This window comes from Homarus americanus, unplaced genomic scaffold (genome assembly GCF_018991925.1).
Source record: "Homarus americanus isolate GMGI-L3 unplaced genomic scaffold, GMGI_Hamer_2.0 scaffold37678, whole genome shotgun sequence".
In the NCBI taxonomy this organism is placed as follows: Eukaryota; Metazoa; Arthropoda; class Malacostraca; order Decapoda; family Nephropidae; genus Homarus; species Homarus americanus.
Genome location: NW_024725520.1, coordinates 498,015 through 523,142, shown reverse-complemented (window position 1 = coordinate 523,142; position 25,128 = coordinate 498,015). Strand labels below are relative to the sequence as shown.

General features: G+C 39.0%; 1 protein-coding gene across 1 annotated transcript; it reads right to left on the bottom strand.

Annotated features, from left to right (window-relative positions):
• Window positions 1–1,012: 1,012 nt before the first annotated feature.
• On the bottom strand, window positions 1,013–24,117 carry LOC121865171 (transmembrane 9 superfamily member 3-like). Its single transcript, XM_042364480.1, has 11 exons — window positions 23,935–24,117; window positions 15,965–16,160; window positions 14,656–14,778; window positions 14,158–14,396; window positions 10,107–10,238; window positions 9,688–9,854; window positions 9,395–9,489; window positions 5,067–5,197; window positions 4,435–4,643; window positions 2,807–3,037; window positions 1,013–1,520 (listed from the first exon to the last, which is right to left on the bottom strand). Exons 1-11 carry the CDS (start codon window positions 24,007–24,009, stop codon window positions 1,376–1,378), a joined length of 1,743 nt encoding a protein of 580 aa, XP_042220414.1. The 5' UTR covers window positions 24,010–24,117; the 3' UTR covers window positions 1,013–1,375.
• Between the last annotated feature and the right edge of the window lie 1,011 nt (window positions 24,118–25,128).

Sequence of the window (25,128 nt, the reverse complement as noted above, 5' to 3'; positions counted from 1 at the left end):
CTAACTTTCCCACCACAATTACATTCTGTGCACAAAAAAAGAATATTCTCTCTCTCTCTCTCTCTATATATATATAAAAAAAAAAAAAAAGAGCAGCAGCAGTAAATATGGCAGGGGCTATAGTAGCAGCCTACCCAGAATACAAGGTTGTGTCAGTGAGGTTGCAAACATTACCTAAAAACAAACTGTATTGAAGTAGGTAGATCTTTGTAAATATACAGTACAGTACAGTATAGTAAGCTTTTACTCTACAAGCTCTCTTACAATTAGGTAACCTCAGGCAATGAGATTCTTTAATATAAGGAATTCACCAAGATATTAGCTTTTCTTGAAGTTATATAATGGTACTTATTTATTACTATTATTATTATCATTATATGTTTAATATAAACATATCATGACACTGTGAAGAACTTTAGTTGTTATTAATCAATGTTATATATCAGTTTTATCAAACGGAGGAAGAGGAGGAGGAGAAGATTTTCCCATTAAAACTGGCAGTATCAGGGGAACAAAATCAAGGTCTCAGTAGACATTACAGTTTCTGAGATTAATCAATAAATTAAAACAATGCTAATATAACAGGAGAAAATTGAACACATAAGCAAGAATGTTTTGGTGCTCATACATCATAATACTTCACTGGAGGATAACCAAACTATTGATTATTATAGTTTTCTTTTTCTCTCTATCAACTTAAAAGCTTTCTTTATTGGTTTCAGCCAGTAAATTCACAATTAAGAACTAAGAGTATATATCATGAATCCACATAATTGCTAATTCTCAGTCTTCACTTCAATAGTGCATTAGTAAATCACAATCAACCCACACCATTACTAATTCTCAAGCTTTACTCCAGTCAATAAAATCCATATAAATTGCTGCTTGACATGCTTGGATGTGAAGATTAATCATCTTTGTATTGGCAGGATATGATTTAGTTTTCAAATCCATATAGTTTACGCAAAAAGAGCAACTGAAAAACAATTATAAGATAAGCAGGAACTTCGTATACAGGAAGAAAAGTTTATTAAACACAAGAACACAGTTTCATGTAATAACTGCAGGAGATCATTAACAGTGTCTCTCTCTCTCTCTCTCTCTCTCTTAATGATAAAGGTTGGCAAAAGTTTAATGTAGCTGTTCACTCTCAACATTTTGTGCTGATATAATGACCCTCAGGATGAACTTTCATAGAGTAGTTATCCCGTACAGTAAGTGACACTTAAGTCATCATTATTCCTTTGGAGAATTTTTCATTTTCTGGAGAAACAGATTTCTCTTCTAAGCTAGAGGGAAACTTGGGTACCGGTACTTTTCAACTTAGTATGATCTGTCCTTAAGCAATAGTACAGTAATTATATATTACAAGACTTTAATCAATCTTGACGGTTGAGTAAATCTTACGGACAAACTTGCTGGTGCCAACATAACCGATAGTGCCACACATGATGCCCAAAGTAGCACTGAAGAGAGCCATATAACCAAAGTAGAAGGTAGTCTGGAAAAACCCATACATCCTGCAACAAAACAATGACATAAGATACAACAGGAGGATTAAGATAATGGAGTATGTTGTGAAGGTACCGACATAAAGTTATTACTGCAATTCGACAACAAAAATCTTTAAGCACATAGCCAGGTTAGTAATTACACTAGTTCATTAACAATATAAAATATAAGAGATGCTACTCTATGTGTGAAGGATATGGTGGATCAAATGTTGCAGCAGAAAGTGGACTTAAAAGAAATCTGTAAGTATTTATTCATGAAAGGGATGATAACATTGGATTCTGTCTACATAAAGTTTAGGATAATGGAGGGGATGTATCTTACCTTTCTTTCCCTAACGTAAGTCCCTAACCTAACTTACCTTACCTGACTAACCTAACCTAACTAGCCTAACCTGTGTTATCTTAGGCTAACCTAATGCTGAGAGGAGATACAACATTACAAACTCAAATACTGTGCCTAATTAACTTTCACTCCACATGGGAAAATAAACACAAATATCTAGGGATACAATTACCCTTACACCATTGCTAAGTCACCCACAGTTATGTATAACCTGTTTTACATGTATTGTGATAGAGGTTAGTGTATAACTTTACTTGTATTATGATAAAGGTTTGGTAGAGTTGTGGGATAAATACTAGTACAGTAGTGAGAGACAAGGAAGCAAGAGTGAGGAAGGAAGTGTAGTATTCTGTGGCAGAAAAAAAGATTAATGAATACTGTACAATATACATTTAAAAGAGATGAGCTAGATAGTAACATAAGTAAACCTCACTCAACACACCACCAGACACCTTATCACCATCAGTAATTTACAGACAATTTCCACACAAGCACGGGTTCGCTGTAATTACCTGATGGTATGGTGTCCTGGCTCCCATCATGCAAATTTAAAAAAAAGTGAATATCCTGTGTTTCCCACCACACAGATTATTTTCTAAGTGTTCAACTTTAAAATCATGAATTATAAAAGGATAAGTTGCTACTTAGGTTGAAACACTACCTCTCTTCACCTCCAAACAAACTCTTAAATACACCATTTACAGCTTTTGTGCTACATTCCTTTATGTGACATCTAATAATTTCCTTTGAACCCCTTCACTCTACTGCTTTCTTATTTTACACAGTTTAGAGAACCTGCTTAAATATCTCCCCCTCTGGTTTATTCCTAGCTATTCTTAAACTGTAAACTTTATACTTCATATGCTTTACAATTCTTCATAGTCTCTTAACTAAAATTGCACCTCTATACTTTGATCAATCACAAAACATCATTGGCCTTTGATCTTACTTGGTTTTGAAGAAGAAGTAATAGGTGGCATAAACATAGACATAGCCAGAGGTGGATGCTGCAGCTAAGAAACTGGTCCACTGCCATCTGTAGTCCTCAGCGTTGAGCAAGAAATAAGCACACACGATGGTGACACACATCACCACAACCAACAGTATCAGGAACACCAGCAACATGAAGCCATACACGTAATAGATCTTGTATGCCCAAAAGGATGTGAAGATGAAATACCTGTAGATGAGGAATTATCTTAAGCCAATTTTCATTAATATTTGACACATGATGAAGATTCTCTGAACAAAATATTTACTAATGCTTTCATCTCCACTGATATTTTTTAATAATTTCCTTTTTATTAAAAATCTAAATACAGTAAAGACCCCGAGTACTGGACTCCTGAGCAATGACAAGAATCTTAGAATTTTTTTTCTTCAAAATTAAAAAAATAAAATTAATAAATAGATATATAAAATAAAATAAATATTTTTGGGTCATTTGTTATTACTGTGGAGCGATGCTACGTGAATCACATGATCCACCAGTCCGCATCACAACAACACAGCCTATGGGTGATTCCAAGAGTGGACGGTTTGTTGTTTAAATGTTATTACTGCGTTTCGACAACTAAGGTCTTTAAGTGTGTAACAAGGTTAGTAATTGCACTATTACATCAATAATTAAAAATTGTGAGATAGAACTCTCTGGGACGAGTTCAGCTAGCCAGCTGATTTGAGAGATGCCTGGCTGCTACATCGTGCATGCCCTGATATCACATCGGGGAGACAGCATGACACATCCATACATAAGTTCACCTCTCCCAGAGAATACTATTTGCACACATGCTCTTGATTTTTCTTTTCTTTTTTATAGTTGTATATTATATAGTGAACCCTCGAAGATCCGGACCCGGTAAATCCGGATTTTGGAAGATTCAGGCAAAAAATTTGGGGGTTTTGGGCTAAGAAGCATTCCCAAAATAGAGCCTGAGGAGGTGGGAAACATAAACAGTTGTCAATTGTTGTTTGTGGGAATATTTCATTCACTTTAGTAATGATACAATTTTTCTTATTACTGTATGTTATCATAGCTAAATGCATAGCTTATATAATTTGTTTATCACTGTGCCCATCACCGTTTTCAAATTAGACTAAAACATATGTATTTCTCACATACGCATTTAAATCGTATGCCTGGCAACGAGTGTGGGTAAGGGGAGTGAGTCAAGTGCCTGCTAGTTGAGTGTCACCTGCACTTAACTCTCCTCCCTCCCTGTCATACTTCACTGGATTTACTGTTATTATTAGTGTTTACTGATATAATAATGCTTAATAGTGATTAATTGTAGGCAGGTTAAACTGCAACCACCAGGCTACTGGACCAAGCTATGAGGCGTTATAGTCTCTGCGACTCTGCAAGCTCACTCAATGTTTCTCCACTAATAAGTCTGATCAATTGAAACAAAATTGTGCCCACTACCTTAGACAAAGGCAATGAAGATGAATAATAATATACTGTAGTTAGATATTATTGAAGAAGTATCTACAAAATATTGGTCAACTATCACAATAACAAAGTTAGATATAATACAGGCACACAAGGCATGTCAACAAAGGACACACTTCACTTACATCTCAATGAAGATTGAGCCAAAAGGAAGAATACCACCCAGAGGTATGATGACAAGAGGCTCCATGAACCACTTCTTCTCAGGAATGGGTCGTGGCACAGCGTTGATACGACACGGGTAGTTGGGTTGTCCTGCCAAGTTTCGCCCCAACACTGTGCCTACCAGTGTCAGGGGCAGGATCACAAACGTACAGATACAGATCACAGCGAGCTGCACATGAACAAATTCCATTACTTCAATGTTCAGAGAAGACATTGCCGACTGTGATTAATTACTAAGTTTAAAAATTGACAAACAACTGAATCTATCAAAGTTGACTTAGCTTTACCTTACTACACTACATAGAGCAAGGGAGCTAGTGTTAATTCTTGTACTGTACTTGTACTACATGCCAATATTTTCATTAAACAGTTACAGTTGGCTAACAGCGGGTTGACTTAACTTTCACAATATTAGTCTTTATGATACAACAGTTGAGATGTGTGTACTTGTTAGCTATCTCTAGTTAGTGAACAGAAACAATGATGGGGTAATACAACTAGCTGTCACTACAGATATAGTAATACACTATAACACAGCTGAAAACTTCAGAAACAAACTTGAACAAAAAAATAAAGATGTAATTGACCTTACCATGATGGTGAAGGCAATAGCTCTGGAGGCATGGTAATAGATTGCTATGAAGTTAATGAAGAATGCTGTGCCACACACAAGAGTTGGCAAGAGTAAAGCTGACAACATCATCTGTCGAATCCAAACTTTCCCTGGAATTGTGAAAAAATTTTGTACCTCAAACTGCATGCCAATATTTTCATAATAAAGAAAGCAAGACAAGTCAAGCTAAAGAATGACAATTTTATTGACTGGCTGTTACAAACAACACAGCATGCTGAGGGGGAGGGGGGATTGTTGTTTTTGTTACATTTTTACTTGTGCACAAATAAATGTATATTCCCTTTATGTATTTGCCCTTAGGACAATTATTTCTTTTACCTGTATTGTATATTTGTGTGTGCGTGTGTGCAGACACACACACAAAACACATACCAATAAATAATAATGGGAAAATCCTCTCACAAATAATCAGAAACAAATGTATTAAACATGTTGAATCTACCTTCAAGTCCACGCTGTGCTTTATTAATAACAAAGAATGGAGTGGACTTGAGGGTAGACTCAACATTTTAAATATATTTGTTTCTGATTATTTGTGAGAGGATTTTCCCATTATTATTTATTAGTATGTGTTTTGTGTGTGTGTGTGTGTGTGTGTGTGTGTGTGTAACTCGTCCTATGGGTGTTGATATGAAGGACCTCATGTGGTCATGGGGACATCGGGTGGTGTGGTATTCACGTGGTGTAGTAACTCATCCTCGGGTGTTGATATGAAGGACCTCATGTAGTCATGGGGACACCGTGTGGTGTGGGGTGGTGTCATAGTACCTCACTGCTCGGTGCTGTTGTGTTATCCCGTAGTCAGGTGCATAGCTGGCCGGCCCTGTTGTTCCCAGGGTGAACGGATTAGCACCTCCTTGTCAGAAGATGGTAGTTAGTTCCCAGGGGTGCTTATCTCACTGGTGGGTCGTGGCTTTTACTGGTACTGTCTAGTGCTGAATTCACTGGCTTAAACACTGTTCAACACTGATCCCAATTCTTTCCGAAACGAAATTGTCACTTTTGATTATGTAGATATCCCGGTGGTGAGGATGGGTCAGGGAGAGGGACTGGGCCGACATTGGCCAAGGGGGGCAGCTGCATAGCGGTAGCAGCGCCTGGATAAGTCTTGACCATACGGTGTGTGTCTGCACACACACACACGGCATTGGTCAGTGGTACGCCAAGGTAAAAGATCTCTGTGGTCTCAACCGTCAGTCTCCCACACTTCCTTTCATCTCACATTTACCTAGTGAGGAGGCAGCTGAGATAATTAATAAACATTTTGCGACCATATGTCATACCTTACCCAGTCTTGACCTCTCTCTCCTCCCGGCTTACTTACCTTCCCCCTCCCTCCCTCCCAGTGTTCAACCATATGAAATCGCCAACAAACTCCTGAAATTTAAATCCAAACGCTCCACGACCCCAATTGACCTCCCAATCAAAATAAACAAGGAGTTTGCAGTCGAACTTGCCAGCCCCCTCTGTTCTATTATTAATGCATCCCTCAGACAAAGCAAATGCCCTAATGAATGGAAAACCGCATTTGTCACCCCCATCCCCAAGGTCACCACCCCACAGTCCCCTAACGACCTCAGGCCAGTTGCCATTACCCCCATACCCAGTCTACTTTGTGAGGACTTTGTTTTTGAGTGGGCATTTGCCAGTATCTATCAGTCAATTAACCCACAGCAATTTGGCAATATGAGGACCTCCTCTACATCACACTGCTTGGTGAGCTTTCTGGATTTTCTGCACAAAAATTTGCAGAATCGTAAGACATCACTGGCCATTGCCCTTGTGGACTTCAGGAAGGCCTTTGACCTTGTTGATCACTGCACTGTTATCAACAAGGCTATTGCACTAGGGCTGCCCACCAACCTGGTCTCATGGCTCACCGATTCCTTGAGTGGATGTCGCCAGGCAGTGAGGTATCAGGGCTTGGTCTCCACATTCCAACACCTCACCTGCGGTGTTCCCTAGGGGACCAAGATGGGACCACTCACTAGCGTAGCTAGGGGGGGGCGGTCCGCCCCGGGCGGCACTTTTGGGTCTGCTCATCACCCATATCTGCAGCTACTGGAGACGTTAATTCTTCCCTTTGTATCGGCGGCAAGTTAATCCTTGTCGTGTCTGACCTAACACCTGACCCACATCATCACGGCCACGTCATGAGCTACGTACACCCTTGCTATGCGCCCCCCCCCCCGCCACACACACAACCTGTAACCTGTTGAGGATTAAGGAAACAACTTCAAACAAGTACGCCAGTGAGCTCATGTGGTGTGGGTCAGGTGTTAGGTCAGACACGACGAGGATTAACTTGCCGCCGATACAAAGGGAAGAATTAACGTCTCCAGTAGCTGCAAAACCATGCAGTCTCGGGTCATATCAGTTCATGTACAGCCGACCAATCCACCAGTTACAAGCAATTCACTTCAGTTCTCCACAAGTCTCCATCATGACAAGACGAGGGGAGGCTAGACGACTTTTAAGTTCTCTTGTGTTTTCGATCCAGTTATTTACTTCGTTGGAAGACATAATACTATAAGGTAAGAAATATTAAAGAATTGGTTAAAAAATATTGATGTGACTTTTGCTGCGGTACTGAGATTAAACATTAAGATTTTGTTTCACAGCATTGCGATTTTATACTAAGACACTATCCTCACTGGGGTACAGACAAAAGCCCCCCCGACAAAAGCCACCCAGACAAAAGCCCCCCAGACGAAAGCCACCCAGACAAAAGCCCCCTACTTTGATCGGGGTGGCTTTTGTCTGACAACAGTAAGGCAAACTATTTAATATATATATATATATATATATATATATATATATATATATATATATATATATATATATATATATATATATATATATATATATATATATATATATATATATATATATATATATATATATATAAAAGAGTGAGTCACTGTGCAATATGTATTTTTTGTAGGGTCACGGGGGGGGCGGCAAACTCAAGGGCCGCCCCGGGCGGCACACACTCTAGCTACGCCACTGGGACCACTGTGCTTCCTCATCCTGATCAACAACGCTCATCGGACACTCCTCACAAGTGGAAGTACGTGGATGACTGCACTGTGGGGGTTTCAGTGGACAACACTGCACCATACTACTCATCGCTACAAGGCACCTACAGGCATGGACTACGGAAAACAAGGTCGCCATCAACCACACCAAAACCGTAGTCATGCACATCAATACCGCCACCACTCCAGTGCAAACCCCAGCAGTCACAGTGGGTGCCCATCCTCTCCAGCTGGTGCAGTCTGCCAAACTCCTGGGTGTAAATATAGACAACAAACTTGACTGGAAGGCCCATGTAAATAACACAGTCAAGGCAGCCTCGTACCGTCTCTACATGCTACGACGACTTAGGTCACTTGGGACACCCACGCCAGAGCTGAGGACCATCTACAATGCCTTTATTCTCCCCAAACTAATGTATGCGTCACCAGCCTGGTTGTCGTCTCTCAACTCCACCCAACAACGTCAGCCAGAGAAGGTACAGAAAAGGGCCTGCAGAATCATGCTTGGCGCAGAATACTCCGGCTACACCAACGCTCTCTCCACCCTGGAAATACCATCCCTCAGTGACCTCCACCACCAAGCACTGGAAAGGTTTGGCAGTGGACTACTGCACCACCCTCGTCATCGCCACCTCCTGCCACCTGCAGCCCCCCACCCAACTCGCGCAGTCCGCCACTACAACAAAATTCAGCCCATAAGTGACCGCACCGATAGATATAAGAACAGCACCATCCCATCTATTGTTAAAATAATAAACAACTCCTGATTTATGTACTATACAGCCCTGTAAATATATTCAATGCATATTATATCATTATGTCTAAATCAAATGTAAGTCTGTATATTTTCAGCCACCTGCTGCAACTCTATTAATAAACCATTTAGTATTATTATTATTATATACAATACAGGTAAAGGAAATTACTGTCTCTAGAACGTATGGCTCCCTGTCCCGGCCACGAAAATGGCAGGAACTTTAAAATTACCCTTAGACATTCTTGAGTACATCCAAGGTGTCATCCGTGAATAATCAAGGTCCACGAATTAAAAATCCGCAAATTTGGAGGGCATGCTGTACTGATATCACAAGTCTTCAGTATTACAGTGTAAGACACATTTCTGATTTTTTGGGGGGAAGAGATGACAGCTAACAGAGATATTACTGAAGTTATCTTGTTACTACCATCACAACATTCTCAACTATTACAGTGTAAGACTAGTTATCTTAAATAAGATATAACACTTACCTCCCATTCTAGCATACAATGAACCTCCAAAATAGCCATTGACGGGTGAAGTGGCAGCATATATGAAAATCGCAATGCTCACCATAGAACCTCGCCTGTGAAGTATGAAGGAAGAGTAATGTAAACTGTGCATATAATAATAGTTATGGAGCCTTAAGCAAAATATAAGACTCTTCAGGAACAAACCTAAGGTTAAATCTCTGAAACAGCTCGCTATTATGCAAAAACTTAACTTTCTTTGTATTAAGTGCCAAAAATGTGGAGTGATGCCAGAGGTCGACTAATCCACTTACTCTGTATACAGTTCTCCAACAATTGCCAGAAGAATAACAAGGAAGGTGACAGTAAGCATCTGGTAGCCAGACCCGACCAATGCAGAGAAGAGCATGGGGTGTGATGGGGGACGGAACACATCCCCATGAACTTGTTTCCATCCATACTCATCCCCCAGGTCACGTTCCTGAGAAGGGATACACTACTACAACAACTGCTTAATTTTACATAAACATAATACAAAATGACATTTGATCAGTGACATTTCTCTGCAACTACAAAATAATTCAGACTTATCAGCAAAACATCATTTCATTCACCACTGCTTTTGACAGTGCTAATGAACACTAATACAGTACACAACTGCTGTATGTGAAAAAAATTATTTTGAATCAGTTTATATTTTCCATATCACATAGGGGATACTGATCACACTCACCATATCATCCATCTCTTCATCCTTGGAATAACGGGCGTAGTCCTTACGCAAAGTTCTCATTAATATCATGGACACCAAACCCACCAGGAAGATCACCATCATGAAGGAATTGAAGATGCTAAACCAATGGATCTGAAATACATAACCAACTCTATCCATTAACAAGTGAACCATTGCTGAGGCACATCTCGTTTTAACACTTCACCTCTCTTAAGGGTCCTCCTGCTAACCATAATTTATGATTAACCATCAAACTATAATGTGGGTATGATGGAGAGTACTGTACTGCACACTATTACCAAGCAAAGAAAACTTACATAAAACATGTAGATTATTTCCATGAAACACTGTAAACCAGGTGTGTACAATCAAAGAAAAAGTGTCGCGGTTTTGTACGAAGATTAAATATAACTCGTGAAACACTGAGAGCCCCCGACCACAAGGCAGAGTGCACCAAAAGTTTTAGCCCTTCGGCATATGTTTTCACCAAATTTCACAACACGACTTTGTCTTTCTTGCACAATATATATATATATATATATATATATATATATATATATATATATATATATATATATATATATATATATATATATATATATATATATATATATATATATACACACACACACACACACACACACACACACAGTAGTACATATATTAGTTGCCCTGCCTCTCATAAAGTTACCCTTCACATTAACTTCCACAAGCAGTATAAGTGAGGCTATTTTTCTAACACTTAAGTCACCTTGTATCTTTCTTGGTTAATAAAAATCAGGTTAAAATTTACTAAAGAAGATAATCACTAGTTCCATTCTGTAGGGATAAACAGACTATACAGAATAATGTACCATACTGTACACATAAATAAACACTGAATATCATCATTATTCTCATCACCATTTTAAAAACATTTCCTACACTTGCTGATAATTTAAGCCACTTTGTATGAGATAGTCAGGTACAGGTGAACATGAAGTGAAGAACAAGACTACCAGGTTCACTCTTATAAGATTTAGGGCTACAGGTGGTCAGGTGAACCACAAGTGGCTCATGTTTGACTGTAGATCTACAACCACTTTTATGATGAAGCATGGGATGCAGGCTACAGTCAACACTGTAGATCTACAACCAGTTCAGCTATACCCAGTCACAAATTTCAGGGCAGCAAAACTGGCTCAAGAATTTTAAGGAGAGCTATAGCCTCCACAACATAAAGTTAAGAAGGAATCAGCAGACCACAAAACAGTAACCAGCACAGCTGATATGAGAGTATTTCGGAGAAGAATACCTTCCTGCATCCAACTTCCATGCAATAAAAAGTTGATCTGGGTTTCAAAATGGCTAAAGACAGACTTATCTCTATATTATGTGGCAACACCAGAGGAGACTATTGTGTGCTTCTCTACCCAGCCCTCAAACCTCCTGTACTCAGGCAGAACAAGCGTCAACTATGGCATTCTGGCAAACCAATAGGAGGGCATCAGTAACGTGCATTGTTTACTGATTAGCTGAACAAATTCTTTATCCATGAAGTATAAAAATACTTTGTGCCAGAGACACTTGTACAACAAAGTACAGTACTGTAATGTACTCAAATATTCTGATAATAAATAATTCACCACTTTATTGCAATGTCATTAATATACAGTACTACATAAATAATGCATAATACAAATAACATATTGTTGCAGTACAGTAATTATGTTTTGTTTAAAATAATGTAATAATAATATGAATATGACAACAATAAACCTTCATAAACCACATCTAGCAGTTTCAATACAGGTATAGGGTATCTTTATTTTCAGCTTTACCAAATATATTCTATAACAACTTGATAACTTTATTAACAACTGTCTAATTGTAATGGAATAAAACAAGCCACATGTTCCTCTTTCCCCATCACATTGGTAAATTACAAAAAATATTTAAACAAATAAATACTGTATAAGAAAATGGAAAAAAACTTTTGGTGAATGATCTTCCATGATAAAGTACAGTATATTATTGCCCTAACAGTGTTGTGTCATAATATAATACACTACTCTATTGCTAAAAGTGACCACTGTGGTGATATCATATACTTTATATGAGGCGTCCCACATCGTAAGGTGCATTCAGACCATCCGGGCAAAACCCGTTTTTTGTTGGAAAGCACTATTTTTGGCATAGCTCTTCACGATGGTAGTTGATAAGATCTCCTTACTACACTGAAAATAATGTTAAATGCCCCTTGAAAATAGAATAGAACATCATATTTGTGGCAGAAACGAAATTATGGGCCAGCCTAGTCTCTTCCCCCGTCTCGGCCAATGACAGTGAGCGTCTGCTATCTACGTCACAGCCCCTCCAGCGGGAGGGATCTACACTCTGATATCGATTAAAGTAAAAAAGTCATAAGCGAATGGGAGTTTTGTAGCTTCAAGTCAACATCGCAACAACCCAGTACATTACTTCATGACATGCGACCCACCTTCTGCAAGTACAGTCCTTTAGCTTCAAAATGCATAAGAAATTAATGCTGTATCCCAAAAAACAACAAAGTTATGCTTGTTTGAAGTTGGAAAAACTTTAAATGCAGTTTTCTCGGTTTCAAAATTTGGGCGCGAATAACCCATACGATGCGGGGCGCCTCATATATTATACTGTATAGTGCTAAAAGTGACCACTGTGATGTTATCATATACTGTATATATAACATATCGCTTAAAGTGTCCACTGTGGTATTATCATATACTGTACTAAGTATACAGTAATATATATATATATATATATATATATATATATATATATATATATATATATATATATATATATATATATATATATATATATATATATATATATATATATATATATATATATATATATAATATCATACTAAAAGTGACCACTGTGGTGTTATCTTATACTGTGGTGTAGTGGTCAGCATGTTCAACTCGCAAGCAAGTAGATGACTCAGGTTCGATTCCCGGGCAGGGTGAAACTATGGGCAAGTTTCTTTATTGCGATTTGCCTGTCTATCCAGCAGAAATTGGGGACCCGGATGTTAACTGATTTGCAGATCGTGTTCCAGGGTAATGGTTTGTCAAAGCAGTTGGCGAATTGTTCAGTCTTCTCAGATTATTCCTAGCCAATGGTTCATGCAACTCATTAACTTGGGGTATAATTGTTGTGCTGGCAACAGCTTCTACACTTTAAACAAATTCACGCCCAGGAGGCCCTAGGGCCGGCCTTCCTTGAACACTAGCGACTAAAGCCTAAGTGACCATTATTACACGTTGCAACAGAAATATTTACATAAGAGTAAAATACAGTAGAGGAAGGACATATTCTGGCCTTAAGTGTGACAGGATATTGATTATTAATTATAATGTTGTAGGAAATTACACAATATTGGCAAGAATAGTAAATATAAAATGGTAAGTGAATTCTTGTTGCAGGTCACAGTTAATGTCTGTTAAGGCTTAAAAGCAACAAAGAGCTAGCTGAAATTATCTTTTCATATTCTGGCCTATTTACTGATGCTGCACCATAAACACAAAAGCAGACAACACTTGTTATTTCAAATTAGGTTAGGTTAGGGAAGAGTAGATTAAGTTGGGTTAGTAATAAGTTAGTTTAATTAGGTTAGATTATACAGTATTAGATTAGGTTGGGATAGTAATAGTTTAGGTAGGGTTAGATTAGATTACTGTAGGTTGGGTTAGTAATAGAATAGGTAAGGTTAGTTTAGGTTAAGTTAGTAATAGATTAGATTAGGTAAGACTAGTTAAAATAGGTTAGGCCATTTAAGATTAGATCATAATGGGTTAGAATAGGTTTGGTAAGTGTTAGGTTAGTATTAGGTTAGAATAGGTTAGAGCTACTTTAGAATTGGTGAGGTTAGTATTAGGTTTGTTTAGAATTGGTTAGTATTAGGTTAGGTCAGGTCAGTTTAGAATTGGTTAGGTTAGTATTAGGTTAGATTAGCATTAAGTTGGAATAGAAATTTCTGAATAAAGTAATCATTAAAGATAAGCACAAAGTTTTAAAAAAACCTTACCCGGTGCTGGAAGAAGTTTGGATCCAAATATTTGTCAAATCTGTCCTCAAACTTAATATTAGACTTTTTCCAGTTGACCTCATAAGTGAACTTGATCTTTGCTCCCAGTTCCAGTTTCAGGCGAGCTTCAGATGTGAGGTTAACATCCACAATTTGGTTTCCATTGTAACCAAGGTCAAATTTCTTATGCGTCCAGATATAGTAAACATCATTGGCCTCATCAATCTCTCCCACGATCCCTGGAATCATATTTACATTAACAATTATATGTATATTAACAATTATAATTCCTAATACCAAGACACAAATATTATCACCCTTGACATTTTTCCTTCTTTAAAAATACTTAGTCTTTGAGAACACGGAAAGTTTGGGAAAACCAATGGATGACCAGTAACATGCCCCATATAGGAAAATCATAATCAAAGACTCACCCCATGTAGGAAGATGATAATCAAAGACTCACCCCATGTGGGAAGATGATAATCAAAGACTCACCCCATATAGGAAGATCATCAATATACATCTGGTACCAATAGTGGTTCTTCACTGCGTAAACAAATGTCTTCAGCCGAACCTCATTTAGCTCAATTTCACAATATGGAGTTTTGGCTATAGCATCTGAAATGGAGTAGATATATTTATATATTTACTGTTAGTTGAACCTCACTCTTGTGATCCCCCAATAAATCCTACAATGCACAGTGGTACAGGTCGATCTCGCAAATGTCTCAGAAAAACGGACTTAATTAACACTTCTTCCACTCTATATAAACGATGTGGCTTAGAAATTCAGAAAAAAAAGAATAAAAAACTATAAAACAAGAAACATTAATAGCATGGGTGTGTATGTGTGGGAAGTGAATGTGTGTGGAGACGGTGGGCTATACAGTAACGGCTTTGCCGACTCGCCAGCCCAACCGCCTCATACAGTAGATTGTTACTGTACACATAATAACACTATAAAAGTTGTGGATAAATCATTACTATCCCCTAATGTGGCTTTGAAATAAAGAGAATATAATATAAAAAATATAAAATAAGAAAAGAATGGGTGTGTATGTATATGTGTGGAGGGGCAGATCAAGGAATATCAAAAGAGGGGGCCCAAGAAGTTGTGGGCCGGGGAACATGGCGAGCACAGCGAGCCCACCCAGCAGGGGGAGGTTGTGTGTGTGTGTGTGTGTGTGTGTGTGGGAGAGTGGGGGGTGCTGTATAAAAAATAAATAAATAAATAAATCACAAAATAAATCTGACCAATATCAAGGGCATTTTGAGACCATTTTGAAGCCATGTGCACTTGATATTAGGAGATATTCTGAGGTTAATAGTAAATACTTTTTACAATACAAAAATCCCTGAGTATAATACTGCATTAAAGAAAAAGTATTGGAATTTTCTGGTGAAAAGGGGTGGTGGAGTCTGAATCCCCAAGACCCCCTGGATCCCTCCTTGCGGTGGGCTACAGATGCGTGGTCCCACTCTCTCCCGATGTGATGTCATAGCAGACACATTTGCGAGTCAGCTGGTTGACTGCCTGTGAACGGTGTCTTATCGTAATTCCTTTTATCCTCTGCACCAGTGATGTACAGTAGTCTAGACCAAGAACAAGAGCTTTTGTAATTTTATCCTTTATGGATTACCATAAGACTAGCCCCCAAGTGCTCACCTGAAATAGCTTAACTGGAGGACAAATCTTACCGTGATCGATAAAGGCTAAAATTACAAATGGTCTCTGTCTTGACTTCATCACTGTTCTGTACCTCAATTACTTCAAACAAAGTGATTAATACAAGTAGACACTCACTTTTAAAGTCTATGTCCAGTCCAGAAAACTCCAGCTCAACACCCTGGAGTGCCTCACCCAAGGTCTCATGGTAATGGGATATCTTCTCTTTGGGGCCGACACAAAATGGCAGAGAGAAATAGGAGTACGTCTCTTGTCGGTTGTGATAGGGGCCCACTGTGTTCATCCATAGTACTACTTCTTCTAAATCCTTATACTGAAAAAACAATATCATTACTTTACAAATGTGTTTCAGTAATAGACTATACTATACTATTATCTACTGTATAAAGTATGCTTTTATATCTTTATTCTCTTTATGTTTATAAATGTGATTTGTTTGGTTAATATATATTTCACAAAATATTTACTACCACATAAAGTATATACACTATTTTCTTTTATGGAAATAGGGGAGAAGATTATTAAAATAACTAACAAGGAAGCATCAAAATTCTGTGTCAGGTCCATCAACCATCACTGTTCCATGATAGTACAGTACAGTACAGTACAAGGCATAGGTAGCATTTGGTATAAGTTACACCAAATCTTTGGTCTAATTGAACTAATATTAATTTCAAAAGCTGTGTGAAAATAATGTTATTAATACAAATAAATATAAATAAAGATAATCACGGTAATGAACAGCAGGTATAGTAAACCCTCGATAACTCAGCATTTGATACTCGGAATTTCATATTACCCGGGAAATGCCGATATATATAAAATTATCTGGGAAAATCTTGGCATTTCTGGCCACCTGCATCACCTACCATGCATCTACTGTATATCTCCTACTATGGTAATTCATTCTCCACCTGCAGTGCTAGCAAGTGTTACTTTTTTACATTTAGTAATTACATGTACACATACTGTATATGGGTCGATATTTTTGTATTCTTATATTTTTGTAGGAGGGGGAAAGTGTCTCGATAAGTCGGAATTTGATATAACTCAGCAAGGCAAGAGCCTCATATGTGCCGAGTTATCGAGGGTTTACTGTGTTTATTTAATTAGACAATAAATGTAATTTATCAACATTCTACTTGTGGCAAATAGCCTGTGATCCTGTCACAAGAAGCTGCTGGGGCACAGACAAATCCATATAGTAATATCTCCATTAGCCGGAATCCCTTAAAACCTGGAACTCTCCAATAGCCGGAATTGAAATTTTCTTGGAATATCGTCCCCAAAGCCAAAATTTTCCGGCTTTGAGAATGATTTTCCGGAAAATTCCAAGAAAATATTCCCGATTCTAGAAAATTCCCGGGACGGGGTAGTCTTTTCCAGGTTTGAGAAATGAAAATCAAACGCATTTTCTGGAAATTCCGAGAAAAATTTTCCGGAACCAGGAAAATTCTGGGGATGGGAGATATTTTTCCTGGTTCGACAGCTGATGTAATGGGCAATTTTTGGAACTCCCGAGAACATTTTCTGTTACCTTGAAAATTTCGGGGACAAGGGTTTTTTTGTTTTGTTTTGAGAGATGATGTAATGTGCAATTTCTGTGACTTCCAAGAACATTTGTCCATTAGATACCCAGAAAATTCTGGGGATGAGGGATTTTTTTCCTGTTTTGAGAGTCGTCTTGTTACCCGGAAATCTCTCATTCCCGGAAGTGCTCTGCACCAATTGTTCCGGCTAAGGGAGATATCACTCATACATGTACCTCACTTTTAGGCAACTCTCAACTTCATAAAAGACTGTATTTAATGTATTTTTGTATTTAAAGTATGTTAACAAAAAGTTTCTTTATTTTGTTAGTAAAGAAGTAAAAAAAACCCAAACAATATTATGGATTTGAGGTTTACATTTAATTGTACTGGGTTAAGTTGCCCAACGTATAGTCTCCGTTAAGTCCTTTGCCGTGCATTTCTGGCTAACCCGGTTATGTGGCAAAGTTGCAGACATGCACGCACGAACACACATGGTGGAACTACCGGGCCCCTCCCTATTGATGACTTCGCACAAAGAATGTGGCATAGAAGACACCTTGTTGTAAACCACACATGGTCTCCTCAATGCTTCCCATTCTGCCAAGGTTGTGCTGGATGAGTTGCTGTGGTGGATCCCAATTCCATGGAGTCATCGCATTGGTGAAAGGATGGTCGCTAATGTCTGCCACAATCCTCGCGTCATCTGCTGTGCTGGTCAGTCTAGGCCTTCCTGATCTAGGAAGATCTGTTAAATTACCAGACTCTTCAACCAGCTGTAACCAACACTGCACTGTCAATCTCGAGACTCCGATCTGCCTTGTGATCTCACTGATACTTATCCCGGTGCTACACCTGCCGACAAATTGCCCTCTCTGGGAGAGATCATGGTGTAGGTCTCCCTTGGTTGTAGTAGGTGGAATGACTGAACGGTTGCTGTATGACCACGTTATAACCTCGGATACGTTAAAGGTTGTGGTGAATGGCATGAGTTGTCCCTAGAATTGTCAATGTCATAAGAGAAATCATATCAGTGACAAGTGGTTAGGTCGAGTCAAATAGTTTCCTTTAAATTTATATTTCACTAATAATAATGGAGACTTCAGGTATTATACTGTACTTGCATTGTTATTGGCTGTAATGATATTGTAGGGATAATACAAATAAATTTCAGTAGCTTTATCTTGCATTGTTATATATGTAAAGGAAAACCACACATGGAACATAATTAATTTAACATAAAAATAAAAACAATTGTGAAAGCGAGGTAAGCTTTTCCTTGTTTATAAATTGATCTGCCTATCAAGCACTTTTTTCTTCAATTGTACAAGTTTATGTTTGAAAATAAATGTATTAATTGAAAAGGGACTTCTATTTTTAAATGAATACAGTGAGTTCTGCTATAACGCGTGTTTTGATAACGCGAATTTGCTCTAACGCGATTTATGAATTCGGAACAATATTTGTATAACGCGAACGCTTGTTTGCTATAACGCGATTTTTGCTTACTATTTCTCCAATTTTGTGGTATTAACTGTGAATATGGTAAAGAAGAATATCTCCAAAAAGCGTTCTGATGATAGAATTCCCGGTGATTATCGTAAAAGAAAGGATATAACACTTGAAGAGAAGCTCGATGTTATCAACCTCAAAATCACCCTTCTCCCCCATCAAGTTACATTCATATTTTTTGAAGGTAAAGTGTTAAATTTACTGTATGATTTCATTATTAGATATGAATGTAACATTTATTTAGACTGTGCTATCCTTTGTGTTAGGCTAACTACTAAATTTTTTCGATTTCGAGTAATCTGCACCGAACCCTATTTTCTCCATAAGCCCTGTTATTTCTATTACGCGATTTTCTATAACACGACATTTTACAAGAACACAATTATCGCGTTATAGCAGAACTACCTGTACCTCTAACCTAAAATTTTAATTTTAGCCACGGTGAACGCCTCTACAGCAAGAACTTGGACCACTGCATATCATTGGTCATGGCCACACTCTGGGCCACTGCTGGATCATTGTTAGGCACTGGGTTGATCAGACCCTAGGCCACGGCTACTCAGGACCATTGACAGACCCTAGGCTATGGACAGACTCAGGACTATTGCCAGGCTTTCAGGAGAAATCGTCCCGATGCAAACTCGCTCTCCCTATGTTAATGACACCATAACTAATTCATAAGAAGTTCCATTTTAATTAAAACTTTTCCAAAATATCAAAGGACTGTAGTACAGTGAACCCTTGCTTTACGAGGTCAATTGAACCCACGGAGGCCCGCGTAAAGCGAGAAACGCGAAAAGTGAACAACATAACATATGGGATTAATTGAAATACAGACTGGGCCGACCCCCAAGCTCCACGTTTTCCCGACACAATACGTACGTTTTAGTAAAAATAACAACTTAACTTTATGATGGTATGCACACACACACAATATAGAAGAGAACAATCAATAAGAGAATAATATACTGTAGATTAGGTTAGAAAAAAACAAGGTTAGGTTTAACACTTACGTTAGTAGAAGAGATGGGTTGGCGTACGGGAATGGAGGCTGGTTCCGAGGCAGAGGGCAGGCTACTGGCCCTCAGGTGAGTAATCATCACTGTCATCCACACTTATCAGTGTCTCCCTGACAAATCCCTCAAAGTCACCATCACTGTCTCTGTCACTATCACTGGCTTGGGCTGGCTGTGGTGGGTTGCGGGCGAAGAACTTGGTAATGCTTTGTTGACGGCTAGTGTTGGTGTTGTCGTGATACACCTTGATGTAGGGCTCCATATTCTGCAACAGCTGGGTAGTGAAGACTTCATACCGGTTATCGTCAGGGTCGTCGGAAAGGAGGAGCTTCAGTTTCTCTACACACTCGATGGCACCCCTTACATTACTATGTGATAACTTGCGTTCTTCTTGGGATGACGCACCACCTGCCTCTTCACTGACGTCATCATCATCTAAAATCTCGTCGGCAGTCACATCAGGATCCCTTATCACCTCTATAATGTCGTCGTTGGTGGTCTCGGAGAAGCCTGCAGCTGTAACACTCTGCGCAGCTTCTCTGGTAAGGTCCACTGCTACTGCAACAGTCTGAACCTCACCAGTCACAGATTGACTCTGCCTCCCACCTGGAATACCTTGCAACACATGTCTCCATGCGTGACGAACCGTTGCTACAGACAGCTGATCCCATGCCTCCACCAAGAAGTCCACAGCTTTCTTGACGTTGAATTTTCTCCAAAAATGTTTCACAAGTACTTCTTGCTCTGCCAACTGTTGTTCCTCGTCCTCTTCGCTCTTGCTATCGGTGTCACCCAGGTTACGCAACTCATCCTTGGTGTTGGTATAGTCGTTCAGGAGCTTAAATTTCTTTGCAGAGAATGCAGCTTTCACATTGCAGATTAATTCTTGGTCCATGGACTGTATTAATGATGTAGTGTTGGGAGGAAGGAAGACCACATTTACGTTGGGGTGACGATCCAACAGTGTCCTGGTGCGTTGTCAAGCAGCAACAAAATCTTGAATGAAACATTCTGTTGCTCACAGAATTTCTTCACGTCGGGAACGAAACAGTCATCAAACCAGGAGAGGGACAGAGTAGAGAACATCCACGCCTTATGTGCGGTCAGCCAGTGGACATTTAGCTTGGACATGTCCATGTTCTTGTAGACGTGCGGCTTACGTGCTGTGTGGATCACCGATAACTTGAGCTTACAGGTACCGGAAGCATTGGTGGTAAACATGACGGTGATGTGCTCCTTCTGCAACTTCCGGCCCCGACACTTGTTGGCATTCTTCACAACGAAGGTCTTGGAAGGTAGCTTTTTCCAAAAAAGACCAGATTCGTCCGTTAAACACCTGGTCATCGGTGTACTGTCCTTCCTCCATAATCTCACGTAAAAACAAGGAAAATCCCTAGCCGCAACACGGTCAGCACTAGCTTCTTCACCACCAATGTTAATGTTGGTGATCTTGTTCCTCTTCTTAAACCTCTGCAACCACCCAGAGGAAGCATTGAAGGGTTTGGGCTCTGAGTATTCCCATCTTACGTGACACTGCAGCATACAGTTCACGTGCGTACTCCTTAACTGAGCGCGTGTCCACCGCCATGTTCCGTCTTACCTGACGAATCAAGTAGCTCACAAGTAATTTCTCCGTCTTGAGAAGCACCTGGTTGTGGCAATACTTGATCAAAGAAGCACCTGTAGACTTTGTGATGTTCATGTGCTCTTTTATCTTGGCTGCATCTTCTTGATCGTCCGGATCGTAGATTCGTTAACACCATGCTGGCGCGCGAGATCAACCTGTCTTGTTCCTTTCTCCAACTCTTGGATGATCTTGTATTTAATTTCGTAGCTTAGGGAACGTCGTATCTTCTTTGGCTTAGGGTGGCTGGGTCCAGGTAATGCAAGGTTTCTTTGTGGTGGTGGTCCGGTGGAAGCCATTCTTATGGAACAATAGATACCGATATACACTGTGTAGCCGGGAGGGGTATAACTGACGCGGGTAGGTCAACGGGCTTGAACGCTCCCGCTGCGGGGCACGTCATATTACATTAAACCAATCACAGTTAGCGGGGGAGGGAGTTAAGGATGCTTGGCCCAATCACAGTCCGATATGTCATATGACATCACCGATAACGCAACAAAGACATACACTGCGCAACCTACTCATGCCGCTTACCCAACATGGCGGGAGGTTTGAATCCAAAAATGGCACGGCGCGAGATGACCTCCAGCCGCTCTCCACGTAAAAGAGTACACACACCGCGTAAAGTGAGCATTCCGGTTCTGGCAGGGTACCGCGTAAACGTGGAATCTCGTAAAGTGAAACCGTTTAAAGCGGGGTAATACTGTAGTAACTATTGCTGGAGTGACTTGTTGGTCCCAGGCCGTCTGGAGGAAAATACAGGAGATGGGTTTGTCAACACCATACAGAAGAGAAGGCACGTACCACTTACTGAAGATGTAGTTTGCCCTTCCCTTACTGCCCACTGAACACATCACTCCTGCATCTTCTGTTTCAAAAAATAAGTTGGACACCTAATTTCTTAATGATCTTATAGACGAGAATTGGACAAAGAACAGAATCTGGCCTATTGTCTCTTGGAATGCATTTAAGGAGCCAATAAGAAAAAACAATGATGTCGAAGGGTGGCATCGGCAGATTAATACCAAAGATCATTGTACAGTAGTTAAACCAACTATCTGTGCATACTTTGTGGGAAACTATATGAGACCATGGACGATGAATATTGGTATATGAAGGCTGTCACTAGTTACACGTAAAAATTCGGAGCATATCGACCCCCACCTGCACAGATAGTTGCTTTAGCTACTGTACAAACAAATGCAAGGAAAGATTTTTTAACTTAGGGAAAATTATGAGCAGGACAATATAAGTACAGTACTGCTAGACTCCTTAGATAGGCTGGTCACTTATACAGGCCCTGTATAACTTACAACAATAAAGTAGAATCACCAAACCTAATTTCAAATTTATAATGTATTCTTTTTATTAAATATTATTTGTAACTTAGTTTTTTAACCCTAGTATTAGTATATTTTTTAACATAATTCAGCCAATAAACTTTTATTGTTGGCATGTTGATGCAATGTACTGTATTTTTTAATTAATTTTTAGCATTGATATTGTGTAAGGAGGGCGAGTTTGTGAGGCGACTTCACCAGTTACCACTGCCAGTTATATTGGAGTAGATGGCTAGCACCAGGAGTTGTTTGATTTCATTAATTTTTTCCCTCAGATGTTTTTTGGATGATAGCAAGTAATAAAAATCATAAATCACCTCAGTGGACAGGGTACCGTTATGAAGGATGAGGGATATTGTGGGGTAAAATACAGTGAAAAACTGATCTTATAACACTAAATGATGTCTCTACGTGTTTTGTACGTGAAGAAATTAATTATTTATCATAAATATTCCACCAAAAAATCTGTCATGTCCGAGCATGTTGTTGTCTGCTCTTTGTTTGTTTATGCTAGGACCAAGTGGGTCGTTCGGTCTGAGTGTACGCTCATGTCTACAAAAAACGTAAATTTACACTATGTCACTTCAAGAAAGTTACTTTTATTCATACCAGATATCAAAGTAAGTAGTTTCTGTTTAATGTGGTGGGGGGTACACCTCCCACCTAGGAAGTTAGGTAGGTTTCTTTTGTTGGTTATGTCAGGTTCTATTTAGTTCTGTGCATTGGTGTATCGTTTTTATTACTTACTATCATCCAAAGAACATCTATGGAAAAAATGGTCCAGGATTACCCTACTGGGCCATGGCCAGAGTAAGGACCACTGCCAGGCCCTAGGCAAGCAGTGATATAACTGTCACCTCACTTAAATCAACACCATACTCAACTTTACTGTATTATACTGAGGACAGTTTGCCATGTGCTGGAGACATTGCAACCATTATTATTGAGGATAAATGATGAACAAAAAGGTTACAATACACCGTAAGGAGGATCCACGTCCCCTAACCTACCTTGCCGAGATCACTGACCTCCTAAACTAACCCATATCTCCTTATATTCTCACCGTATGTGTGTGTTCGTCACCTACAACGACGAACAATAAGTTGCAGACGAAAATTAAAGTCCTCCAAGATATCATTCTGACGAGTTGGCTTAAAAATCGGTGAATGTTGAGGAATGTTTACACTCAGTCATCTCGCCTCACGCCACGTCAGCTCGACAGATGGCAGCAGCTGACGCCTCAACACCTGACTCACTAATGTTCCTTCATAACACCGACACTAACTTATCCCCTCACTTTACCTTTTAGGAGACGCTAAAGTATCAAATCTATTATTTCATGACAAAAAATAACAAAAAAATTATTATAATAGGTTGATTTATGTTAATTTTTGTCTTCTTTAAAAAGTTAATAGTTTAGTGTTTCAGTTTGTGGTGTTTTTATAACCTTAGTAGTCTTGCCATCATTCAGCGGCGTAGAAAGGGTTAGACAATTTTACACAAACATTTGTCACTACAAGCTACATACATCAGTTTTCAATAAATATCAAATACACGTAAAATTTATCGTATAAAATAAAATAAAAATCTGAAAGTTAATATTATCGGAAGCTTTGGATAACTTTCGTGTAAAAACAAAAATATGACCACATGTATGAGGTCCACATCAGAAGACAGACGCCCTGCGGCATTTTGATTTATATTTTCTCTTCAGAGATTCATATATTATATTATATTATAGCTTCACACTCATTCATATATTATATTACCTCATCACAGTGACTTAGATATTATATTATCTCCACACAGTGATCTATATATTATATCCTCACACGATTCCAATTTCTAATCTCTCCAATAGGTAAAACTAACCAAATAAACATAAAAATATTTATACAAAACACATTTATTTATTACGTCTTCACATTTTAATATTATTTCCTTTTGCTCTTGGTCACTTACCAACTTACGAGCCCGTCGAGCGGTCAGTCAATTCCTTGTTATGAACATTTATTAATTACGCCCAAGGGACAGGGGGAGGCACACACACACGGCTGTATCATTGGGCTCCCAAACAGAGGCGCTATGGGACTGTACTGTAGTGCATGTGAAAGGATGCAGTAGAGGCGATGCCGTGGTTGAATGAGCAGTGCACCCGCACTAGGGATATATAGGAGCAAACTACCCCACAAATTTTAAGAAGAAAATTATTGTAATTGGTGCATTCTAAGAGGGCCCTTTGCACTGTTCTTCGCAT

Coding starts and splice junctions, on each gene's coding strand:
- LOC121865171 (XM_042364480.1), bottom strand. CDS start 24,009: ATGATATCTTGGAGGACTTTAATTTTCGTCTGCAACTTATTGTTCGTC. Junction 16,161..23,934: donor GTGACGAACACACACATACG/GTGAGAATATAA, acceptor TTGTTTTTTCAG/TATAAGGATTTAGAAGAAGT. Junction 14,397..14,655: donor TGATGATCTTCCTATATGGG/GTGAGTCTTTGA, acceptor ATATGATTCCAG/GGATCGTGGGAGAGATTGAT.